At 46.0% G+C, this 25,423-nt stretch overlaps 1 protein-coding gene across 1 annotated transcript in view; it reads left to right on the top strand.

Moving 5' to 3' along the window:
* Positions 1–15,846: 15,846 nt before the first annotated feature.
* faf1 (Fas (TNFRSF6) associated factor 1) overlaps positions 15,847–25,423 on the top strand; it is a 218,093-nt gene continuing 208,516 nt past the window's right edge. The window contains exons 1-2 of the mRNA XM_039767268.1: positions 15,847–16,284; positions 22,832–22,900. Coding sequence (XP_039623202.1) covers positions 16,234–16,284; positions 22,832–22,900 — 120 coding nt within the window. The 5' untranslated portion in view covers positions 15,847–16,233. The remainder of the gene's footprint in view (positions 16,285–22,831; positions 22,901–25,423) is intronic.

Here is a 25,423-nt window from a genome sequence, read left to right as displayed (position 1 = left end):
AATACATCAATAAAAGTAACTTTCTAGTCAATGGGCTATAATAAACACTCGAATACCATTAATAATCTATGAATATAATGCGATGAACTGGCGCCTTGTCCGGGATTTGTTCCTGCCTTGCGCCCAATGCTTGCTGAGATAGGCTCCAGCAACCCCGCAACCCTGTTCACGGCCAAGTGGGCGGCAATAAAGAGTTTCGATCGTTTATTTTTTAAATTCAGTTGATTGTACTTCCACGGAATCGGACTATAAGCAAAGGAAAAAGATGTGTTTGTGATGGAGGGTGTACAACAAGTTCGCCAGCGAATCGAACTGAAAAGTGTCATAAAATCAACTTCCACAAGCACACACAAAAAAATCAACTTACGAAAGTCCTGAACTTTCTGTACAACTGCACAGAAAGTGCGGGGATCCCTTGGACCACAATGCAACAAGAGGGGCGGGGCTTTATGCAAAACAGCACACTTAAAGTAAAAACGGGATAGTCGTGAACATGAAACGCGTTTATTTTAAGTTAAAGCAAGTGTGTGTCGGGAAAATGAAAATATTATGTTTAGAGGATTACAAAAGATTTAATAGTGAGTAAGATTAGCAAGACGTGGGTGAGTAATTACAAGAGTCTCCGAGACAGATTAGGCTTTTGTAAAAAGGAAAAAGTTGAATTGCTTTGTGTCAACATCAATTCATTGTGTAAATGTGACATTTGAGAGAATGATGTCAGTGTAACACTATAGAAAAGCCAACTTAACTCCAGCAAGCCTGACTGTATGAAGTTAAAAAACAGTTGATGCATAAAGCAGACAAATAAACATCTATCTATCTAATCCTGCCAAGTGTGCTATCTATCTATCTATCTATTGTCGCAGATGGCTGGGGGGGCGACCTGGCCAGGACGCCCTGGATTACCGGAGGAGGGCTTACACCTCCCACAGACCATGTGGGGGCAACCGCCCTGGTGTGTATGAGGACCACGAGTACAGAGCTTTGAAGCTCAACACTGTAGGGGCCTGTGGTCACCGCCAGGGGGCCCCCCAGTGCCACCCGGAAGTGCTGGGGGGAAGAGGAGAGGGGACACCCGGAGTACTTCCAGGTCCGCAGCCGGCAAGATTGTCGGAATGCACCTGGAGCACATCTGGGTGAATATAAAAGGGGTCTCCTCCCTCCATACAATGGCTTGAGTCGGTAGTGGAGAAGGATGGAGCTCGGGAGGAGAGGCAAGAGGCATTCTGAAGAGAAAGAGGCATTATTGTGAGGCCTGGTGTTTTGGGGGACTTTGGGGTTGTGGTGCACTTTGATGTAAATAGTATATACAGTATAATAAACATATTGTGGGTGATTCAAACGTGTCCGCCTGTCTGTGTCTGGGCCGTCTACCACACTATCTAATCCTGCCAACTACACTATCTATCTATCTATCTATCTATCTATCTATCTATCTATCTATCTATCTATCTATCTATCTATCTATCCCTTTGTAAATATTTTTTTTCAGTGATTTGTATTTTTCATTTATAGACATACATAATATGTGTTTTTCTGTATATTTTGTGTTTCCATACATTCGTTTGTATTTTGTTTTCATGCTACGCTCTTAAAAGTAAAGGTGCCAAAGTGGTCCTTCAGAGCAAGCCCATAACTTTTTTTTGAAAATCTTTGCTTCCCAAAAGAACCATCCAGTAGAAGGTCCCAGAAAGACCCTTTTATTTCTTTCGAGTCATAACCAGTAACACAGTAAATGGATGATAACAGATTTGTGAAATACCGAGGGGCTTTGTGATTTTCCAAGGACTCTCACTGCTTACGCTCACACAGGCTCAGTTCAGGTTTTTAGGAGCCTCAGGTGGTGATGTCTGAGGTTCGACCCCCGGTAGGGGATGTAAAAGTGTGTACACCTGAGGAGCCCCAATAAGGGCGAAACACGTGTCGTCTACTCTTTGTATTATTGGGAATATACCGTATTATATATATATATATAGAGAGAGTATACATTATATATATGTATTTTTATATACAGTATAATTTCTCTTTTCTTCTTCACAAATGGTAAGAAAACATTCTGTATGTTTACACATATGTATCACTATATTTTCATGGACACGAGGGATCCTCACCCTGCCAGGAGGCCAGTATAATGGAAGGACAGGGGTAGGCCAATCACATGGACCATTTGCTATCCTGATACAATAGGTGGCAGTCTTTCTGGGCTACGGTGCCTGCACGGATACCCACAGGGCAGGCTGGCAATTGCAGTCCCATCACAGTCCTGCTGTGTTCCAAGGGTGCCGCCAGGGGGAGCTGCAGGGACAGACCGTTCCCCACGTTAAGGAACTTCCACCTGACCTGGAAGTGCTTCCAACCAGTAGTGTGGTAACAATGGATGTACGTCTGTGTATGCCACTCAACCTCATCCAGGTGAGTTGGGAGAGGAGTGGAAGGAACAGAAGAAAGAAAGAAGAGGAATTGTGCCTGTGCAGAAGTTATGGAAAACCTGTGAAGGTATTGTCTAAAATAAATTGTTACTTGAACCCAGGACTTGTGTTGGTGTTGGTGTGTTGGAGGGTTAGGAGGCTCAATGGTGCCCCCTACAGGTCACAATATACATGCATATATATTTCTATATATGAAGTCTTTATAGAGGTCTGCCCCGTGATATTCTGTTTTAAGGGGACCACCATATAATTAAATATAAATACTCTGAGTGCCGCAGGGGATAGACGGGCACCCTAGTGGGGACACCACAATAAAGGAAACAGGAAGGACAGGCTCACTGACTGGATGGGAACAAGAATCCTTACCCGGCAGGGAGGCCAGTGTGTTGGAAGGAGCAGAGCAAACAACATCATGTGGGTACTGTACCCCCCCCCCAATATGTTAAGGGGGCAGTGTCCCTTACAGATACCCGCAGGGCTTCATGGGAGTTGGAGTCCAGGGGTATGGCCCTGTTGTGAGACTTCCATCTGATTCAGAAGTGGCGGACCATGACCTAGCCCTCGAAGTGATCCCGGGTTGAAGAGAAACCTCAAGCGCTCTGTCCGAGTCGGGACATACTTTGAGGACACTTGCCTGTCTGTGAAGGTAACATTACTAATAAACAGGATAATATTTGAACCCGTGACCGTGTTAAGTGCGGTTGCATCTGGGGTTTGGGGCTCGATGGCGCCCCGTACTGGTTACATTACATTAACAAAAAAATCTACATAACGTACACAAAAAATAATGAAAAAGTACAAAAATATTCAAAACATAACACACAAGAAGATTAATCACGTTCACCAAAAAAAAAAAATATACAAAATCATATTTAACAAACAGCAAAAATATGAAATGAAGTAAAAGTTCACTTGTGCAAGGGAGAAAACTGCGGCTAAAGTGTAACATTTCCGAAGAGCTGGAGTGCATGGAGGAGCCGCCTTAAGGCAGCGATGCTCTAATCTGCTGCTCCTGCCTGCCATAATGGAGTTCCTGTAAGCCACGCAGTATTCAGCGCTTGACACCTTCACGTCTTTGGAACATTTAAACTCCAAATGTCATCTTTCAGCAATCCAGATTAGACGCTGCCCACACCTCTCTCCCATATCTCTCCTTATGGGCTAATCTGGGTGAAGATTCAGACCACATCACATCTCTAGAGGGTCTGCCAGAATTTCAAGGAATTTCCCCTTTAAAGAGAGAGAGAAAGGGCGAGCAAAGGCTTCAGGTTGCAACATGGACCCCCAACAGACCCCCAACCCCATCCCGAGTGCCAGGCTGTGACTTACTGCACCATTCTGGTCCTTGAAGAGATGCAGCCTGACAGACTTTAAGGCCGTCAGAGGGCACTGGGACGGCAGGGGACTCTAGAAGCCGAGGGTGTGCCATCCAGCCCGACCCTTGCCACGGTGACTCTTAACTGGGTCAGGGGTGGCTTTCGCCATCAACGCCTCTTGTGATGTGGCAGAGGTTGACCGCCTCCTCCACCCTTTGTGTCCCATGACTCGGCTCCACATGCCAGGTGGTGTCCTCGTGCGCCACATGGAGGATCAGTGCTGCAGGAGGACAATGCTGCCACCCCTACAATGTGGCTCTTAACATCTAACCTGTGAGATCGGTGACTCTTAAAAAAAAAATATTGTCCCCCTTCTAGCAGCGACCCTTTAGTGTGACTCTGGACTCAGCTGACTAACCCCTGTAAGGCCCATTTCAACTATAGAATTATGCAAAAGTATTTGCCCCCCCTTCCTCATATCCTCTTTTTTTTACATAATAAGGGTGGGGTGGGGGGGGGACCAGCCTTTTGAGAAAGTGCAATATTAGAGAACAGTTCAGTTTTTACACAATCTCTTAAATTAATTCAAACAACACCCCATCACTCATGTGAAAAAGTAATTACCCCCCAACCCAGCACCTTCAGCAGCAGCCAAACCCACAACTTTAACACTTCCTAAAAATTTGATATCAGTCTTTCACATCGCTGTTAGGGAATTTTAGCCCACTCTTCTTTGCACTAGCAGGTCCTACCCTCTGCTACAGTGACTCATGTCAGCGACTGGGCCGCTACACACCTTTTATTTTGCTTCCATTGAGCCGATTCAGTTGTATAATTGCATTTGTGTTTAGGGCTGCAGTCCTGCTCCATAACCCGATTAGTCTTCATCTTCACGTCGGTGACAGATGACCATACGTTCTCCTTAAGAATATTCTGGTGAAGTGGACAATTCATGGCAATGGCAAGTCTTGAAGCTCCTGAGGCAGCAAAGCGCTCCCTGTTCCATCAGGACTACCACCTCCATGTTTGATTGTAGATTGAATGGTCTTACATTGTGCCCTGCCCCACAGTGACTCTGGACTGGAGTAGGACCAGGTTTCACCATGGACGGATATTTTCAAGGGACAAACAAAGGGAGACTGGGACCAAAGAGTTTAACGTTTGACTCATCTGTCCAGAACGCTTCATGTGTTTCTTTGCAGATTACAACATCAGAACAATCTGGACAAGAACAGCCCAACAAATCTCGCCTGTCCTGTCCGCTTCATTCTTCTAAAATAAATAAATTGTGCCGAGTTCACCCCTGACCCCGTGTTCTTCACAAACTCATTTCAGATGTGAGATGAGCACTGACGTCACTTTGGGAGAACAGAGGTTTCCATCTTGCTACCTTCCCAGAATCCCATTTTGCTCCGCCCCTTTCCTATCATGGAGTCACAATCACGGAGTAGAATCTTATGCTTTCATTGGCCGTGACATTGTGTGGAGCACATACCAATGTCTGCTCTAAAACTTGGAAATATGTTTAATGAGAAACATGTTGGTGTATTGAAGATTCAGTTCCTCCAGGAAAGCCCCCCCAGCACCACCATATTGCAGAAGAAGGAAAGAGGGATCCCCGGAAATGGTGCCCGGCTGGGTCGGTGGCACACATGCCTTATTAAAGAGTCCAATCTGCTTACTTCTTGCTCTGAACTTAATAAGCAGGCCTAATGGTTGGAGCCCTCGTCTCTGTGCCACACTTACTGGGGTCTCGGACTTGTGAAGGGTCTCAGGCACTTTGTGAAGTCCACTTGCTTGCAGCCCCTGAATTTCTGACTCTCCCAGTGGTAATACAGAGTGCCTGCTGCCACCTGGTGGCCGACTCTGGTCTGTGCTGCTTGCTAGAAGCCACCTCTTTCACAGCAGTGCCATTCACTCTCTGGGTCCTTAGCCTGCCCCCTCATTGCTCTTTCTGTCGCTTCAGGGACCTTGTGACATTAATTACACAGAGTGCACAAAACGCACGATTTATAAGGACGAGCACACGGCTAAATGCTACTTTCCTCCATTCCTCGTGCTGAGTGTTTTCTTTTATATAATATAATAATAATAATTCTTTACATTTACATTTCTCACTACTTAAAGTGCCTCAGTGGGTGTGGAGCCACTTTAACCACCACCAATGTGCAGCACCCACCTGGATGATGTGACGGCAGCCATTTTGCACCCAGGTGCTCGCTGTTGGAAAGTGAGGTGGTGAGAGACAGTTAGAGACAGGGGATGATTAGGGGGCTAGACTGACCAGGCTGTAGTGGGCAATCTAGTCAGGCCATCAAGATACACCCTACTCTTTACAAAGGGTGCCCGGGGGTCTTGAATGACCACAGAGAGTCAGGACCCCAGTTTTATGTCTCTCAGTTTTATGTCTCGGAGTCCCCATCACTGCACTGTGGCCTTGGGACCCACAATCAGACCACAGGATGAGTGCCCCCTGCTGGCCTCACCAACACCTCTTCCAGCAGCTTTTCCTAGATGGTCTTCCATCGAAGTACTGGCAGGGCCCAAACTTTCTTAACTTCAGGAGGGTGACCTGATCTGAAGTGCAGGTGGTATGGCTGACAAGAGAGCCAACACTGCTGCCTACCTGTGCCAAGGACCCGCATTCAGCTCCAAGCCTGCTTATTTATTGTATGTACCCATTTGGCACAATGTTCACCAAGGACTCCCTGAAGACGTGCAGGCAAGTTAATTGGTAGCATTGTGACGGACTAGTAGCCCCTCTTGTGCCCGATGGATGGAGGCAGTCCACTTGAATAAAAAATGACAACCCTCAAATTGTGCCACCCGCTAACTCAAAGCCAGAAACCAATTTGTTTAATGTGCCAACACATGTGGGGAAGGTGCCCTCTGCTGGTTATGCCATGTTAGGTCTTCACTCTCCTCAATCAGCCTGCTTCATATGTCACAGCACTAGTTCTGGAATTTTCTTCAGCCTCCATCACCATTCAGCCTCCCGTCCTGATGTAGAATTTGAACAGCATGAACGTTAATGAGAACTCAGGACTTTTCTTAAACACAGGGGCTCTGCAAAGATGAGCGTTATCACCATTACCATCAAGAATGCTGATGACACCAGGCTGATAGGACGCGTATCTGGGTCACCTGCCTTGGTGCAAATGAAAGTGACAACAGGTGACCTGGAGAGGACACAGCAAGACAACAAAGGGATTGGGGGCCACAGACAGTTGCTCTCTCCTTGTCCTTCCTGACTGATTCTCCTCTAGTTTTGTGTTTTGTTCGTGTCCTTGTCACTGCTGCTAGCCTGAGGTGGCACAGGTAGTCCAGCTCCTCTGGGGTGGCACTTCCATATGTGCCGTCACAAGAACTCTCCCAAGAGCACGGCAGGAGATAGCAGGGAGGAGATAGCGGGAGACGTTCCAGGAGGAGAGCTGAACAGGCATGTAGAAGGGCATCAGCCCAGCAGAAGGACTGGTATCGGCACTTTTGTGTGAGGAAGAACAGGAGGGGCACCACCAGAGTCCCACAAAATGACCTCCAGCTGGCTACCGGTGTGTGTGTATCCGACCAAACTGTCACCAACAGTCTTCATGAGGGTGGCATGAGGGCCTAACTAGTGGGACCTATGCTAACAGCACGTTCACCGTGCTGCTCAATTGACATTCGCCAGAGAATACCACAATTGGCAGCTCCACCATTGGCATCCTGTCCTCTTCACAGATGACAGCAGGTTCACTCCAAGCACATGTGACAGAAGTGAACGAGTCTGGAGACACCGTGGTGAATGTTATGCAGCCTGTAACATCCTCCAGCATCGTCAGCGATGGTCTGGGGAGGCATATCCTTGGAGGGTCCACATGCTAGATGATGGTATCCTGACTCCTCTTAGGAAAATCCACAGAGCCATTGTCAGACCTTATGCTGGGGCATTGGGCTCCTGGTGCAGGACAATGCCCGGCCTCATGTGGCCAAGAGCGTGTAGACAGGTCCTGGATGACGAAGGTATTGACCCCATCGACTGGCTGCACGTTCCTTAGACCTGAATGCAACTGACAACCTCTGGGATGTTAGGTATAAGTGCATCTGACACTGGCACGTAGTGCCACAGACTGATACCCTGGTCCAGGTCTGGGAGGAGATCCCCCAGGACACCATCCGCCGTCCCATCAGGAGCAGGCCCAGACGTTGTTGGGGGCCATACACACTACTGAGTCACATCAGGAGTCGCCGCCGTGATGAAATTCACGTAAGCGGGATTTCAGTCTTTGAAAATTTAGATTTTCGGTGCGATGTTGAATCAGCCCTCAGTGGGTCGGTGATTTTGGTTTCCACTGACCGTTGTTCCTTCATTTTGTTCTCAACGAATTACCCAGGATTACTCAGTAAAGATTTTCCACATGAATATTTCGTTCATCAGAATCCAATGGCTGATTTAAGGGTTCCCTTCACCTTTTTTTTTTGTATATTCCAGTCCCATTCAGTGGCCCCCCCATAACACCACGAAAATCGTCACATGCTTGTAAATTTCATTTTCACAGTTCAAACTAGCGCCGTGGCTCCCTCCCTAATCTCGTCTGTCATCCTTTCCCTTTCTTACATGTGGGGAATATTTTTACATTTTCTTGCCCAAGAAATAAAAGCTGTCTGTGATGAGCTGACATCAGTGCTGTGTGCGCTAAACAGAGGGCGGCACATCACTCAGCACAGAATTCACGCTTGGAAGAACTCGGCGAACTTCACTACACAAACATGTTGGCGACCCATTGTTGAAGAAACACTGCTATACATCAGCAGAAAGAAAATAAAGAGCCATAGAAATAAAAGGGGAACTCAATTCTGCCACACACAGAACTGGCAAAACAATTAGAGAACACAAAGCCATTTAAATAGACGGTCACCTGTTGTGCCTGGAGGACAGGATTGAACGTTCCGCTTCGAAATGTTGGGCTGCCAGCCGGGTGTCCCTGTTCAATAAACCAAAGTAAGGCAAAAATCAAGCACGGTGGTGCCAGCAATAAAGATGGCGTTTCAGCCCATCAGACTATAGGTTCCTCGCTTTTAGGGAGGCTGGAATCAGGGCCTTCTTAACAGCATTATAGGCCCCCGGGCAAAGCAGTGCACTGGGGGTCCCTACCTACACAACCACTCAGCAAGTCACAGCATACATAGACTAGCATGGGGCCCCCAGGCAACTGCCCAGCGCACCCACCTCCACTCCAAAAAAGGCCCCGAGAAGAGCGCGTGTGACTTTCATGCAGTTTTAGGACATCAGCACTAACCGTTTCACCAAATCTCTCAAACAAGCTAAATGGATGAAGCCATCGCCGAGTACACCTACAGTATGTCTCGTCTGAACTGCCCAGTGTGCCCATGGGTTAAGACGGCCCTGGCTTGAATAGCACGATGGCCGGGTCCAATATCAGGCGCGACCCGTTGGGGACAGTCTGTCTTTATAGAGTCCCGATGAGAAGGGACTGGGATGGCTCTGGGGGCTGCGGCCAGGTTGGTGCAAAAGGAGAGACAGTTAGTGTGAGCGCCCCCCTCTCGTCCCGGAGTGATTGACTACTGCAATGCGGTGTTCACTGGATGTTCAAACCGTTCTTCATACCACTTCCAGTTAATCCAAAATGCTGCTGCAAGAATTATTACAAGAACAAGAAAATGCGAACACATAACTCCAGTTGTTAAATCCTCACACTGGCTCCCAGTTAAGTTTAGGGCAGATTTCAAAATCCTCCTTTTAACATATAAAGCCTTAAATGGCCGAGGTCCGGCTTTCTTATCTGAACTTATCATGACTTACAAACCTGAACGTACATTAAGATCTCAAGATGCCAGTCTGCTTAGGATTCCAAGGGTTAATACAATTACAGCGGGAGGTCAAGTGTTTAGTTACAGGACCCCTAAACTGTGGAGTGGTCTGCCTGCTACTATAAGAGATGCCCCTTCAGTCTCAGCTTTCAAATCCCGGCTGAAGATTCGCAACTCTTGTTTAGCACACCCTGACTAGAGCTGCTGATTAACTGTGCAGACTGCCATTAGCACTAAAACAGAAGTAATAATCCATCCATCCATCATCCTTTATCCAACCCGCTATATCCTAACTACAGGGTCACGGGGGTCTGCTGGAGCCAATTCCAGCCAACACAGGGCGCAAGGCAGGAACCAACCCTGGGCAGGGTGCCAGCCCACTGCAGCATAAGTAATAATGATAGTTAGAATTTGTTACTTTATTATGGTGGTATTTCCCTCTACTAACCCTTTACCTCTTTTCTTTAAGGGTATGTGTACTCGTCAAGTTTGTTGTCGCACTTTAAGATTAACGCACACATACACAGATATACGCAGACACACAGACCCTAACCACAAAAGTACCGTATGAAAGCCGTATACGCAGCGTGTTACTCCCTAGCACTTTAACCCGCACGAGTGCCGTATGAATAACACAAGCACAGTCCGCTCTCCCCACGACTCCAAAAGACTTACTTATCATAGGCTTGAACAACGTGCGATGTCCTAAATATTACCTTTGGTCTCCGAGTACATATTCAGACATACAAATCTTATTGGCCATTTATCAACCAGTGAATGTTTTACTTTAACGTGCTGTTCATTGCTGGACTGAGCTCTTCGTCCACAGCTCGATAAACCTGGCAGCTTGGATCATATGGCACTTCCGCACGGTGCCAGGTGCTCAAAGAAATTTACCTTATTACTTCAATCACTCAAAATGTGAAGACAAAGTATAGAAAGTTACAAGTAGTGTGGTAATTATTACCAGTAGATAAAAGCATAAAAGAAAGTGTGGATAGTAATGTCTGGATATATATATATATAGTCTTTAGAAGAAGCTTAGAGAAAAGGAAAGATGACAAAGATGAATGTCGCCAGCGGCTTGTGATCGAGCACTCGCAGTTGTTCATTGGATGCTTTTCTGACGATCAGATGGAAACGGCCGCACGTTGCTGGCACCCTCTCCTGACGTCGCTCTTCAGACGAGGCATATTGCAAGATGTGATTGATAGATGCATCTGATTGGCTGGCTGTCAATAGGATGAATGAATTTCCAAGCAATAAAGTCTCTAATGTTTTAACAATCTCCAGTCTCAAGCTGTAATTTCCAGTCCCATGGCATCTCATCTACTGGGCAGAGATTGTAGACAGCTTGAAGCACAGCATGGCTTCCTTTCCCAAGGAGTAAACCAGTTCTAGGGCCTTTTCCTTCACAGGTGATTAATACAGCTTGAGGCATCTCCTGAATGCCTGCTCAGTTCAAACAGATGGTACTGATATTGGTACAATTCAGGGAAACAGACTGCCTTTGATGTTAACTGCCCATACAAGTATTTACGTTCATCTGTTGTTTTGTCCTGAGCAAAATATAATGAAAATATAGACCTAAATTTACAGATTTTGTACCCCAGAACACTAACCCTCACCTCTTCTCTTTCTCTTCTCGGTACTCAAATGTGCCACTTGGTGCCACTGCCCACCTACCAAGTTGTTCTGCTTGCCAAAGGTATAGTCATCTCTGATGGAGGATCGCAGGAATCATCGGGTAGAGGGGTCCTGCCATCGGACTGGCTGGCCCAGTGCTGACTCAGCTGTGGAATGGCCAATAGGGGGAGGCAGCCTGATGGCCGAGGTCTGTAGGACTCTGAACAAATCCAAATCGTATTATGGGATATCATCTCCTGTTGAATTCTGCTCAGTACTTGTATTTTTTTATTTGACTATTACTAGGGGGCTTCGTCCCCTGCTCACTTTGCTCGCCAGAGCCTGAGCTATGTGCCAGCCACTTCCTATCTCTTCCTCTCGCGTATGTGGATTTCACTTTCACCAAACAACAAATCTTTGAATTCACGTGGACAGGCCTCTTCATTGGGAAGAAACATTACTATTCCCTGATGGCAACACGAATTAGACGACCTACAAGTCTCCGACTTAAAGTTTAAATCCAAGCAATATATTCATTCTCTTTTTGCCGTTCCGTTATTTCACAGAGTAATAATTTCCATTTATTTGCACTAATGCGATCTTTACTATCATTTTTTTGAGACTTTTGATTTTTCGTACTTCTCTTATCACTACCCTGCTCTGCATGTGTATTGTGCCAATGTTTTTTGAATTCTTTACAAAGTTCTACTTTGTCATCTACTCTTTGTCTTTTATTTCTGGCACCGCGTGTGGTTAAATCTCTTGGCACAAACTCTCGTCTCGCGGGACATGAAAGTATCTCCCGTCCCGGGATTTTTTTTATTATAATAGAGAGATATTGTATTAAGGATGATTTGTGCTCTGCCGGTCATGCACGTAGGCGGCTGAACCCCTCAACAAAATGCAGGCTCGGTGCGGGGCTCGTCTTTTCCGATCGAATGTCGGTAACTTGCTTCAAAGAAAAACGGGCAAGTCACAACACGTGAATTGTGGCAGCTCAAGTACGCAGCACATCAATCAAAAGTGTTAATCGGAATTTTACTGAAGAATGAATTCAACTTGTCGCCGATTCGTTAAATGCGTAAGTCAAGTTTTCTTCTACCTACGAAGAAATTTTCTTTAATTTTTTTTTGACGTTAAGGAAATTGCGAACATTTTTAATTTTAAATACACTGGTTTAGAAAACGAGTGAAAATGTTTATATCTGAAATTAAATGGCACGATGGCGGCTTTGCCTCTAGAACCGGGCCTGGTTCTGTGTATTGTATTGAGCCCATTTTGTTGATGCCCACTGCACGCCCAACTGACCTGGAAAGGGGTCTCTCTTTGAACTTTGAGGGTTCTTCCATTTTTTTCCCTACTAGGGTTTTTTAGAGAGTCGAGGCTGGGGCTGTCAAAAGGCAGGGCCTGTTAAAGCCCATTGTGGCCCTCCTTGTGTGATTTTGGGCTACACAAAAATAAATGATATTGTATTGTATTGTTGCTCATGGAGTCCTGAATGAGGCACATTACCTGCATTGTGAGGGAGCGTCAGTTATAGTACTACGGCCATGTGGCACATTTTCCCGAGGGTGATCCTGCTCATAAGATCCTCATTGTTGGGGACCCAAGTGGCTGGACCAGGCCAAGGGGTTGCCCACGTAACACCTGGCTGCGGCAGATAGAGGGTCATTTCCGGAGGGTAGGACTGGACGGCATGTCTGCCTGCGGGGTTGCCAACCGGGATTCCCGAGCTGTTTCGACGTGTAGTGGGTTCAGCAACGCGCTGTACCAGTGCATGCTCCCCAACTTGACTTGACTTGTATTGTATTGTATTGTATTGTATTGTATTGTATCGTTTACCTCAGCATCGTCAGGGAGATGATCTCCAGGCACACATGTGTGACATGGTGTACTGTGCAATTTATAGCACCATGTTATGTGCATTCCCTCACAGAGTCTAAAAGCGGCACCCACCCATATGTTACTAATAATTGTTGCCGGCGGTGATGAAACGGGACATCTTCTGATTTGGACTTCATAAGAAAGGGAGGAGACTGCGATCCTTTAACGTGGGTGTTATGATGTGAGTGCATAAGTTGAAGCAGTAATGGTGTGAGGTCTCAAAAGACCCCCAAACCAGCCTAGGGCCTTCCCTATCCTGCCTAGAAATGAAAGAGTTGCTAAGGTGTTATGAATGAAAGAGTTCCAAAGCACGTAGAGTCCCCAGAAATACTCAAAATGCCCACTAGAGGGGGGAACAACCACAAAACTATTTACAAAAGCAAACACAGGATCTTTATAAAGAGATTAATTATAAAAACAGTAAAGCTCTGAAGAGCATAAAAAAGCACAGCAGGCAATCAAAAAGTGAACAGACAGTCCCAACGCGAAAATCCAAGAATGGTCCAAAGGCAGAGTGCAAGTCCACAAAATCCAATACATCACAATAATCAAACAAACAGAATCATAGATACGGGAGAACTCACCTTCACTATGAGCTCATTCAGTGAACTGCAAGGCACTGGGAGTGTTTCTCAGGCTTTATAGAGCTGAGGGCAGACCCTTATGGTGACAGGCTTGGGGCTTCACCTCTTGGGGAACCACCAACAAAACACAAGGAACACAGTGGTAGATATGCAGCTGGACCACCACTACACTGGTGTCAGAAGTGGGATGAGGATAAGGCCTACTGTCCAGTTTAGCAAAGCGCAAAATACTGTGGAGACTGGAGACCAGAGCCTGAAATGGACACTGCTTGGCTCTGTGGAGGAGCTGCTGGAGAGTATTGAGGCTGAGATCCTGCCTCTGGAGTGCTGTCTGAAGCATCAGTACGGGGTGGACAGCTGAGAGACGGCTACCTCTGCAGCTCCACCAACACTTCTCCATCTTCTGAGTGCACAAACACTTAGAGGAGCTTCGGAAAAAGGGTGGCAGATCAAGTTGACACTGACCTCAGGTGAGCCATGTGAAGAAGGGCCAGGGGTAAAACTGTGCCGGCAAAGGGTGAGGCAGAGTGCAGAGGTGTTACAGAGCAACAATGGAGGGAGTGTCTCAAAAGCTGAGATCCAGACCTGGAACTGTGTTTGCAGTGTCATTTCAGTGAAGGAAAACAGCCAAGGGACCGGCAACACCATACAGGGTGGTTCATCTGTTCACTTATATTCGACAGAGCACCAAATATATTGCAGGGTGAGGAAGAAGGTAGAGTGACTCCCCAAATAGCTGGAGTGCCAACCCAGCAAACCCCATTAAATCTGCAGCAAAAAAGAACAAAATGAACAGGTGCATGATGGCACTTCGGGAACAGAAAGCAGGCAATTGCCTCTTGTTGCCCTATAGAGGGGCTTTCTCGTAGGGTCAGGCTTGGAGGAGTTCCAGACAATCAGGCACTCGGGTCAAAATGCAACACCATCTACTGGGGAGGTCTCCCTTTATATCATCTGGACTGGAAGGGGCAGAACTTTAGTGTTTTCCGTCAAGTTTTGGAGTGATACCATGACCCTCTGGTGCAATATACCTGTATATATATATATATATATATATATATATATATATATATATATTGTAAGTGCCATGTTGGACCCTTGCCCAGCCAGGAAGCCATAATGGACGGACAGCATGGAAGGAGGCATAACCCAGCCGGGATGGGGCTGGATTGCTACTCCACTCAAACAGAATGTGTAGTGGATGAACTTAGGGAGGTTGGGTATGAAGAGCGGTTCCTCCCTCAGTACGACAGATGGCAGTGCTCTGCTGCCATGGAACTTTTATGGACACCTGCAGGGATCCATGGGATTCATAGTCTTGAGGGTCAACCCAGTCGGGATCCTTGGATGCTGCCAGAGGGCACTGCAGGGAGAAGGACTCCCTGACCTGGAAATGCTTCCATCTGGCTATGCCCTGGCACCAGAAGTACTCCCTGGTCTAACATAAAAGAAAGCCATCCAAATCTCCACAAGTTGATTCACACTCAGGAGGCAGAAGGAGGATTGTTAATTGGAAGACATGGAGTGGACTGTGAAAGTATTTGTAAAATAAAAACGTTAATTATGCACACAGAACAGTTTTGATGTAGTTGTGTTTGGGGTTTTGGGGCTCAGTGGCGCCCCCTGTATTTCACTATATATATAAAACGTTTGCATATGTTTCTGTTATATGTGATTTGGTGTGAGATTCGTAAAGGCAATGTTCATGTTTGTGATTTGACATCTATTGGAGTGACAAATGAATTGTCCTGAAGTTTCAAGGTAAGGGTAGTTATTTGAGAAAAGGAAGCCAGACGTTTTAATGTAATCCTGGTGACATGTAGCATGTTGATTAGCACTTACAAGTACAAATTTCACTGCACTCTGTACACGTGGCAATAACGACCCGATAAAAATATATGGTAAACATTACGTGTTAATTTTAAGCCGATATCTTAATGGAGTTCCTGAAAGTACAAACTGCTATAGTCATCTTTGTTACAGTAATTCAAAAGAAGAACCTTGAAGTTCCCTCATGATTAAATGTGAGTTCAGAAATGTAAACCATTAAAACTGTGATGCTGAAATTCTTTTGCTTCAGCGACAATAACAGGATTCCTCCGCTCAGCAATGCGACTTCTTCGCGCTGCTTGTTACCTTTAAGGCTCCGCCCACAGTTCGACAGACGGCGCGACAGTTTGTACGTCACCCCGCGCGACGTCGCACGCATATGACGTAAAACGACGGAGCGAAAAAAATAACCTGCCTGTGAAGCGACATCGCTAATTAAAAAAAAACAGACAAAAAAGAAATAGGAAAGTGACGGTGTGGTGGGAGAGGTTTTTATCTTTTCTGTCGGCTAAACAAGCGAAGGGCAGGGGAGCCGGCGGTAGCTGTTTGGAATCGGTAGGCAGGCGTGGAGCGCCGCCAGATTTCGGCAGCTCCACTGTTTAGTCGCACGTCCCGGCAGCACCGGGGCCCTCTGTTGCTTTTTTTCCGTTCGTGTTTTTATATGAGACCCTAGTGCCCCCCTCCCTCCCACCCCACCTCTGACTCCCTGCCCTCCAGCGCTCACTCTCCTTCGACAGACTGCCAGGCACGGCGATGGCCTCCGGGAACAACATGGACAGAGAGATGATTCTGGCTGATTTTCAGGTGGGTAACTTGCCGGACTGTTGGCGGGGTGGGTGAAGGAAATTCGAGGGCACGCGGAGCAAAGTTCAGCGGGATTGTGTTTCGCTGCAGCGGCACAGACGTGACCAGACTCGGGCTCTCCACGCTGCAGCAGCAGCAGCAGCTCAGTTTGCCTCCGGGCTCGGGAGTGAAAAGCGCCGACCGGCCGGCTGGCCGGCCTTTGTCATGTCGACACAAAGGAGAGCCCGCAGACCGGCGATGACAGCCACAAAGAGAGGCAGAGGGAGTCCCGGCCAGCTGTCTGGCATTCTCGGGATTAGAGCCGCGCGACCTCCGCTTTCCTGACGGGTCTGTCAGAAGCGTAGCTGGAATCGGAGCCACGCCGAATCGGATCGGGAAGGAAGGAGACTTGACAAGAGGAGCTTGCCTGCGAAAAAGATGGAGATCGGTGGCGACTGTCCGATATAAACACGAACCGGCCCCCCATCCCGGGGTTGAGAACTTCCTCATGGTTTCACGTGCCCAACCAGCCAATATCGTGTCAGACACGATGCCATGGTAGTGTGACATTTACGTCACAGCAGTGGCGAGTTACACGATTATGCGGTGTTTTTTAGTTCCCCTCGACACCATGGTGATGGTGCAAGGCTAACCAGTCATCATTATCCCCAGTAGCAGCCTACAATTCCCCGGCTGTTACAGGAGATCCCCATCCAAACTGAATGCCTGGCAGTAAAGATATCTCCCTACTGACACAGTGTGACCACGAGCAAGTCACTTCACTTGTCACTGCTCCAGTTGGAAAACCAAGACAAACGTAACCAGTTGTGCCTCAAATACTGCAAGCCACCTTGGATAAGTAAAGGTAAATGAATGGCACTCGGAGGGGACCCTTACAAAATGCCCAGCTTAGAAGGACCTTTAGATGAAAGCCACCAGTACTTCAGATTTAGAGGATCAAGTTATGTTGGTGTGCCAGTGGTTTTACTTTATATAGCTGGCTTACAGCACCCCATGGGGACAGCAGCTTCAAGCTTTGAGACTTACTAGCTTGGCATAAGCAGACCATATGGTGGTCTTCAGACTTAAGGTATATGAGCGCCATCTTGCGCTGCTACTTCTGGAAGACGTCTTTCCTCAGCCCCTAACTCCTGTGGGAATATGGCAGGCACCCACACCTGAGTATATTATCCTGGAAGTTGCTCCGTTTGTTATTTTGGTCCACGTATGCTATACTTACTGGTAAGTACCTTGTTTATGTGAGTGTTAGGCACATCTGTTCTTTTGTGCCCCACATGTGCAGCCTTATCTGCATGTGGACCACTGCTTCAAACGTGAGCCACACCTGTGCCAACCACCAAAGAGGGTGCCAGCTCACCATGCTGCTTGCTATTGGAGCATTCCTCCTCAGCTACTAACTCCTGGGGGACTATGGCAGCCACTCACACCAGTTGCTGTCATCCCAGTACCCAGTTCCCGTGTTGATTATTTTGGTTCACTTGTGCTCTGCTTACTGTTGGTGTGACTGGCAGTTATGTCTGCTTTGTAGCACCCCATGTGGATGGCTGCTCCAAGCAAAGATACTTCCTGGCTTGGCACAAGTACACCAAACAGTCATCTTCAGACTTGAGTTGTACCAGGCTGCCTTCTATCGGAGACGTCCCCCTTCAGCTGCTGACCCCTTTGGGATTGTGGCAGTCGCCCACGCCAGCTGCTCTAATCACTCTACCTGGCGTATAATATCGTGGAAGTTCCTATGTGCGTTATTTTGTGTCGTGAGTGTTGGGTATCTCTGCTTCATAGTGCCCAGTATGGACAGCTGCTTCAAGTAAAGAGACTACCCGAGCTTGGCACTAGCTTGGTTTTGTTCAAACCTGAGCCACACCTGTGCCAACCACTGAAGCAGGTGCCCACTCATCACACTGCTTGCTATTGGAGATGTTCGTCCTCTGCTGCTGACCCCTGTGGGAATGTGGCAGCCACCCCCAAAAGGTGTCCTTTGTCTTCAGCAAAAGTGAACAGAAGGACCTGAAGTTTTACAGGCCACATCAACCGACCCCAGGGGTTAACCCCCGAATGGGAGGCGAGGGGTCATTGAGAAAACAGGGACCGCTCATCAGAGCAGGCGGAGTGTTGTTTTTGTGCTGTTTTGAAGTTGCTGATCATGGATGTGATCATATGTTTGATAATCTGGTTCTTTACCGCTGGTCCTAGACCTCTTGACAGTTCAGAAGGACAGATTTCAAACTGAAGCATGTGGGCTAGACTTTGACTATTTCAGGTCAGGCTGTTTTTGAGTTTTGATCCTGTGCTAGGCATGTAGCCGCTGGTGGACCTCTATCGGGTGACAAATGACACATTTCTGTTGCAGTTGACAACAGTTGCACTTTAAACGTTTAAGCTGATCAATAGTTCAAATATCTGACACCACTACTCTTATGTACTTAATACGTTTAATTTCTCCAGCGCCTTTCCCTCTACCACATTCCCTCTATGTGTGAACACCCAGAGTTAAGGTGGCTTGCGCTAATCCACACTTCAGCTTTGTGTGGCTCGTTCCCGTATCCGTACAGCCAGGATAATGCTAAGTGGATACCTGACCTCGTGTGTGTGTGTGTGTGTGTGTGTGTGTGTGTGTGTGTGTGTGTGTGTGCGGGGCCAAGCAGAGGTCTGTCTGGAGCAGGAAAACAAACCACCAGTTTACGGAATTGGCTTTGCGCTCACTCTATCGCTGTGGGACTGAACTCGCTAGAAAAAGCTCCACAAGGGAAAGCCAATTCGATTGACAGCTCAGTTCACCTGGCATGTGAGTTTGAGAGATTTTGGAACTTGTCATTTGTTCTGTTTTGTGTGTGTTTATTCATTTTCTCCCATGTCTTCAACAAGCTTCTCCAGAGCTGCTCGGTCCCGCACCTGTTTTTCTTTCTTTTCAAAAATGTTTTCTTGATTTTCATTCTAATTTTGCAGGTCTTGTAATTGTTTATTTAATCCATTATTCACTAATTAGCAGGGCTGACAGTAAAGTAGTTGCAGCCTTTCATGATTCTGTGTTGTCTGCTCTGCTCATTTTTAATTCTCATTATTAAGACACAATGAAGGGAGCAAACTGCACAGAGATAGATATCATTCTGTTTCGCCCTATCTGTTGAATCCTGCCAACTATGCTATTTATCTGTCTATCTATCTATCTGATCCTGCCAACTACACCATCTATCTATCTATCTGATCCTGCCAACTATGCTATCTTTCTATGTAATCCTTCTATCTATCTATCTATCTATCTATCTATCTATCTATCTATCTATCTATCTATCTATCTATCTATCTATCTATCTATCCCTTTGTAAATATTTTTTTTCAGTGATTTGTATTTTTCATTTATAGACATACATAATATGTGTTTTTCTGTATATTTTGTGTTTCCATACATTCGTTTGTATTTTGTTTTCATGCTACGCTCTTAAAAGTAAAGGTGCCAAAGTGGTCCTTCAGAACAAGCCCATAACTTTTTTTGAAAATGTTTGCTTCCCAAAAGAACCATCCAGTAGAAGGTCCCAGAAAGACCCTTTTATTTCTTTCGAGTCATAACCAGTAACACAGTAAATGGATGATAACAGATTTATGAATCCTGCCAACTACGCTATCTATCTATCTGATCCTGCCAACTATGCTATCTATCTGTCTATCTATCTATCTGATCCTGCCAACTACACCATCTATCTATCTATCTATCTATCTATCTATCTATCTATCTACCTGTCTATCTGTCTGTCTATCTATCTATCTAATCCTGCCAACTACGATACCTTTCTTTCTTTCTTTCTTTCTTTCTTTCTTTCTTTCTTTCTTTGCATTAAAACATCACAGAAAATATTTAGTTCACCTGCAAGTGCATGTTGTATGTCTGTATGCATTTTTTAGTGTATCTCACACTATTGAAACAAAATAAAACAAGGAAGTATAGTCAGCTCTGTCTTCTCTTGCACAGAGCATCAGTATTGGCAGTCCAGTCCAGTTTATCATCCAGCTGCACTCCCAGGTATTTATAGGTCTGTACCCTCTGCGCAGTCACCTCTGATGATCACAGGGTCCATGAGGGGCCTGGGCCTCCTAAAATCCACCACCAGCTCCTTGGTCTTGCTGGTGTTCAGGTGTAGGTGATTTGAGTCGCACCATTTAACAAAGTCCTTGATTAGGTTCCTATACTCCTCCTCCTGCCCACTCCTGATGTAGCCCACCATAGCAGTGTCGTCAGTGAACTTTTGCATGTGGCAGGACTCCGAGTTGTATTTGAAGTCCGATGTATGTTGGCTGAAGAGAACCAGAGAAAGTCCAGTCCCCTGCAGCGCTCCTGTGCTGCTGACCACAATGTCAGACCTGCAGTTCCCGAGACGCTGATGGAGCTCATAGTGCTTTACATGATGAAGAAAGAGAAAAAAGACAAAATAAATAAGAAAATAGAATGAGAACAAGTCAGGTTTTGCTTTAGCGTCTTGATTCAACAGAGTATTTCCAGTAAGATCACAAATGAAAATGGCATGGACACCAATGATGGGACCCTTAACAACAATGATGGGGCTTCACAGCCACTAGAGTTTGTAATCCCTGCACACCAGCGGTTCCTGGAGCTCTCCATGAGATGTCATGTGGCCCACTCGTCCTGAGCTGACTGCTCCAGCAGGGTCAGGTTTGAAGGGGGGCTTCTCCAGACTGCATGGTTCAGTTCTTTCCATTGATATTCTACAGGATTCAAATCTGGCCCCCTAGACAGGCCCTTCAGAACAGTCCAATGTTTTGTTCTCTGCCGTTCCTGGGTGTTTTAGGAGGATCCCGACCTGCGACTGAGACCAAAGCCTTTGACACTGGGCAGTGCGTTTTGCTCCAGAATGTCCTGGTGGTCTCGAGCTTTCATTGTCCCCTGCTGAGACGCGAGGCAGCCTGTGTCACATGCAGCAAAGCAGCCCCAAAACATCTCCGAGCCTCCCCCATGTTTGACAGTAGCTGTGATGTTCATTTTTTGAAAGCTTCATTTTTTTCATCTATGGTCATAAAGCTGATGTGACTTTGCAAAAAGCTCCAGTTTTGCGTCATCAGACTAAAGGACATTCTCCCAGAAGCATTGTGGCCTATCAAGATGAATTTAAGCGAAATTCCTGTCTTTTTTTAACATGGAGTCCTCCTGGCTCTTCTTCCATTAAAAAGTGACAGATGGTGCGATCAGACACTTATGGACCTGGGCCTTGGAGTTCAGCTTCTATCTCTTTGGAAGTTCTCCTCGGCTTTGTGTCTGTCATTCCCACTGTCCTTCTGCCCATTTTGGGGTCAATTATTACTCTTGTGGACACGTCCAGGGAGGTTGGCTACAGTCCCATGGATCTTGAACTTCTCCATATTATTTGTAACTGTTTGTCAAAGGAACATCAAGCTGCTTGGAGATGGTGGTCTTCTAGCCTCTGCTTTCCACATGCTTGCCTGTCATTTTCTCCCTGATCTCCTCAGGTGACTCTCTCCTTTGCTTTCTCTGGTCCACGGTCAGTGCAGGACGCACCATGACACCAAACAGCAGAGTGACGACTTTTCTCCATTTAAATGGGCTGAATGAGTGACTGCACGATGGGAGAGGAAGTGTGAAATGAATTCAAGAAGACAGCCAGTTTGAAAAATCACTCACACCCAATGATTTTGGATTTTTTAGGGGGGGGGTCCAGTGTACAGGTCATTTTAGAATATTCTTGTAGAATAAGCCATACTTGATCTCCGTGACAAAGTCAAAGGCATGCAGGTAGAGAGGGGACAGTGGCTTTTCATTTTGTCACTTTCCGGACAATTTCCTCTTTTGGCTTCATTGACAGAAGATGCCTACTTGACCAAGGAGCCGTGCCCTCGTGCTCATTTTGACTTGGTTTGAACGTTTCTGCACTCAGCACTTCCTTTTCTGTTCATTATTTCTTTGTGTCCTTTTTGTGGTTTCTTGCTTAGATTATACAGTTTGAGTTTTGCGCCCTCGCCGTATGTTAAATGCCGCATTTACTTTTATTTACTAAGCTGACACTTCTACCTACAATATAGTGACTCATAAAATTCGCGCTCATGAAGAACAATGCTGGTAAGTCACTTTTGTTGGGGACATCCACTAATTAAAGAATAACAACAACGGGGAACTAAACAGACGAAGTCACAACTGAACGCTTTACACGCAGTACTGGGAAGATCACCGACTACGTTTCTGAGGTCATCTGTGTGCCACCGCAAGCACTTTGCGTTTGGATTATCACCGTCTACACAAACTGCACATCTGTCTGTTTTTGGTCACATTTTTTGTCATTCTGAGGTCACTATGGGGTGCCTACCATATCCTTGCACCAAAGGCAGGCACTGTCTTAGATGAGATGAAGGCCACACTTATACTGGTGTAATTTCGAGTCACCAGTTAACCTGGCATCCTTGGGGTGTCGGGAGATGCTCACAGAGACCTTGGGAGGGCAGACATGCTGGGAGTTTGCGGCTCTGCGTGTACTCTTAGCGATGGGTGACGTTTTAAAGTGATTTCTTCTTTTGTCTCTTGTAGGCATGTACTGGTATCGACAACATCGCAGAGGCAATTGCTCTTCTGGAACTGAATAACTGGGATTTAGTGGTGAGTCAAACCCTCTGATTTTCATGACTTGAATTTGTTGTGTCTGGCGGTCCCTCCGTCCCAACACTTCCAGCGTGTCTGTACTGGATAGCAAAAAATGATGTGCACCATTCTGGGCACTATAAAACCAAACTATCCTCACCTAGACAGGTTGGTTTAGATGCCAATGACCTCCTTTAGTGTGTGTAAGTAACCAAAATCTCAAATCCATAGCTGAGGCTGACATCTCATAAAATGACAAAAACATCAAGACATGGATGTTAAAAGTGCCATCCCTCAGGAACAAGTACTGGGGCTGCAGCGTAAATGAGCGGGATCAGCATATAAAACAAAGCTGGTCACATCTGAGGAGGATACGAAACACGGGGACCGGCAGATCATCTGCCGTCGGGCGAATCGTTACAGACGGACCTGGACAGAACGTAGACTTGGGCAAATTTGTGACAAGTGAAATTGAATGTAAGTGTTGTTATGTATAGGAAGTCAAAAATGTTAGATTTGAATATAGAATGGAGGATTGATATTACGAGAAGGACCTGAGGGTCGAAGTGGACTCTTCACTTTCTACATCTAGACGGTGGACAGACAGACAGACAGACATGATCACGACGGCTAACAGGACGCCAGGTTATACAGTTGATTTGGAAACTATTCAGACCCGTTCGCCATCTGCACACTTTATTATAGTATAGAATTAATATTAAACAGACACATTTGCCCTCTTTTGCCCATCAGTACTCGCCTGGTAATCCATATTGGCAAACTGAAAACATTTTTTCAACAAGGTTTGCAGATTTATTAAAAAATGAAAAGCAAATCTTTCATACATACAAGTGTTCAGAACCTTAATCAATTACTTTGTAGAAGCCCCCTTCGGCAGCAGTTCCAGCTCCAAGTCTTTGTGGTTAAGTCTCTGAAGTCTCTTGACGTTGCACCACGGCGGTTGATTCAAATCCATGTCAGGAAGTATATATACACACAGATACGCATGCTGTCCCCCGTGGCTTTGCCCACGTAGTAGTGAAACGGGACAAACTTTAAAAATCAATAAAAACAAAAGTGATTATTTGTCCTGCGGTGGGTTGGCACCCTGCCCAGGATTGGTTCCTGCCTTGTGCCCTGTGTTGGCTGGGATTGGCTCCAGCAGACCCCCGTGACCCTGTATTCGGATTCAGCGGGTTAGAAAATGGATGGATGGGTGATTATTTGTATTGAGAAGAATTTTTATTGATAACTTTTGTATCCGAGGGTCTCTTGATATACAATATTTTTGGTTTTGCTATCAGGGTGAGAATGTAGCCGTGATCTCTTTCTCAAAAATGTTAAAAGTTGCCAAGAGGAAGGCCGGTGCGCTCTGATGTCAAACGTTGCTACAATATCTGATCGTGTTCAGCTCTGACGGGAGAGCGTCCCCCCCACGTGGGGAGAAGAGCACATGGCTGTGATATCCCTGCCAGTGAGCAGGTACCCTCTAAAACACACGACGCTCTGATCTCTCTCTCTCTGCCTCTCTCAAAAACGTCAAATGTTACTCCTTAACAATCTCTCGATGATGATGTCTGCTGAACAAACAGGCTCAGGCATCGCTAGCTAACTGGAGGTAAGGTGCACTCCAACACGTGGTGAGAGGTACGGCGACTCAAACAGAGGCTGGTGTGTGTGTGAGTGAGGAGGACCCTGCCCGGCTCCCTACTCGTGAAGGCCCGCAGCCCCTCTCTTGGAATCGCGCAAATAAATCAGTGCCGCGACTGGATAGAATACTTAGCACGATGAGAGAAGTCGCAAAATCAACTTGTTCAAGCAAATTCTAGAAAAATACATTAAGTAGTTCTGTCATGAAAAGCGGCCAGACAGACAGATGGATGTTGGATTTTATATACAGTGGTACCTCAGTATACGATGAATTAACCCTGAAAAAAGAGAGCAATGAGCTAATAAAATGTAGAGATAAGATAACCATCACTAGAGAAAGTCCTGTAAGGTTTGTTTGTTTTTTATTTTTGAAGTGCATTGTCTGTAAGATAGACCCCTGATGTTAGTCCACATATCTGGTCATAAAACTCTTGTCTGTATTCAAACCATTTTGTAGAGTGTTGAATTTAAGCATAAGTTTGTATCCCCATACTCTCTGCTCCTGTTGGGTCTTGAAATTACCCATAGATTTAGACGGGCAATCCTAGCACTGAGAAACGATGAAGTCATACGAATCCAGGGCTGTGAAGTCGGTAGATAAATGCTCCGACTCCTCAGTTTCTAAATCTTCCGACTCCCCGACTCCGACTCCTCTGTATGTATATACTATGCTAATGTATTTTCTACATCCATTGAAGGAAAGGAAGGCAACATACATGTCATTTCACCACAGAACTACTGGCTAGGAAGCCAACACTCTACTATAATGCCGGATTAAAGACAAACACAATGAAAACAAGGTTTTATTTTATTTTATTTTTTTAAACAAGTGTCTGGATAATAATAGCAGGCATAAAAATCAGGAACAGGAAATGTATTGGTTCAAAAATA

The sequence above is a fragment of the Polypterus senegalus genome, chromosome 10 (genome assembly GCF_016835505.1).
Source record: "Polypterus senegalus isolate Bchr_013 chromosome 10, ASM1683550v1, whole genome shotgun sequence".
NCBI classification, from domain to species: Eukaryota; Metazoa; Chordata; class Cladistia; order Polypteriformes; family Polypteridae; genus Polypterus; species Polypterus senegalus.
The sequence above is the reverse complement of the archived record's forward strand: the minus strand, read 5'-3'. Positions and strand labels throughout refer to the sequence as shown.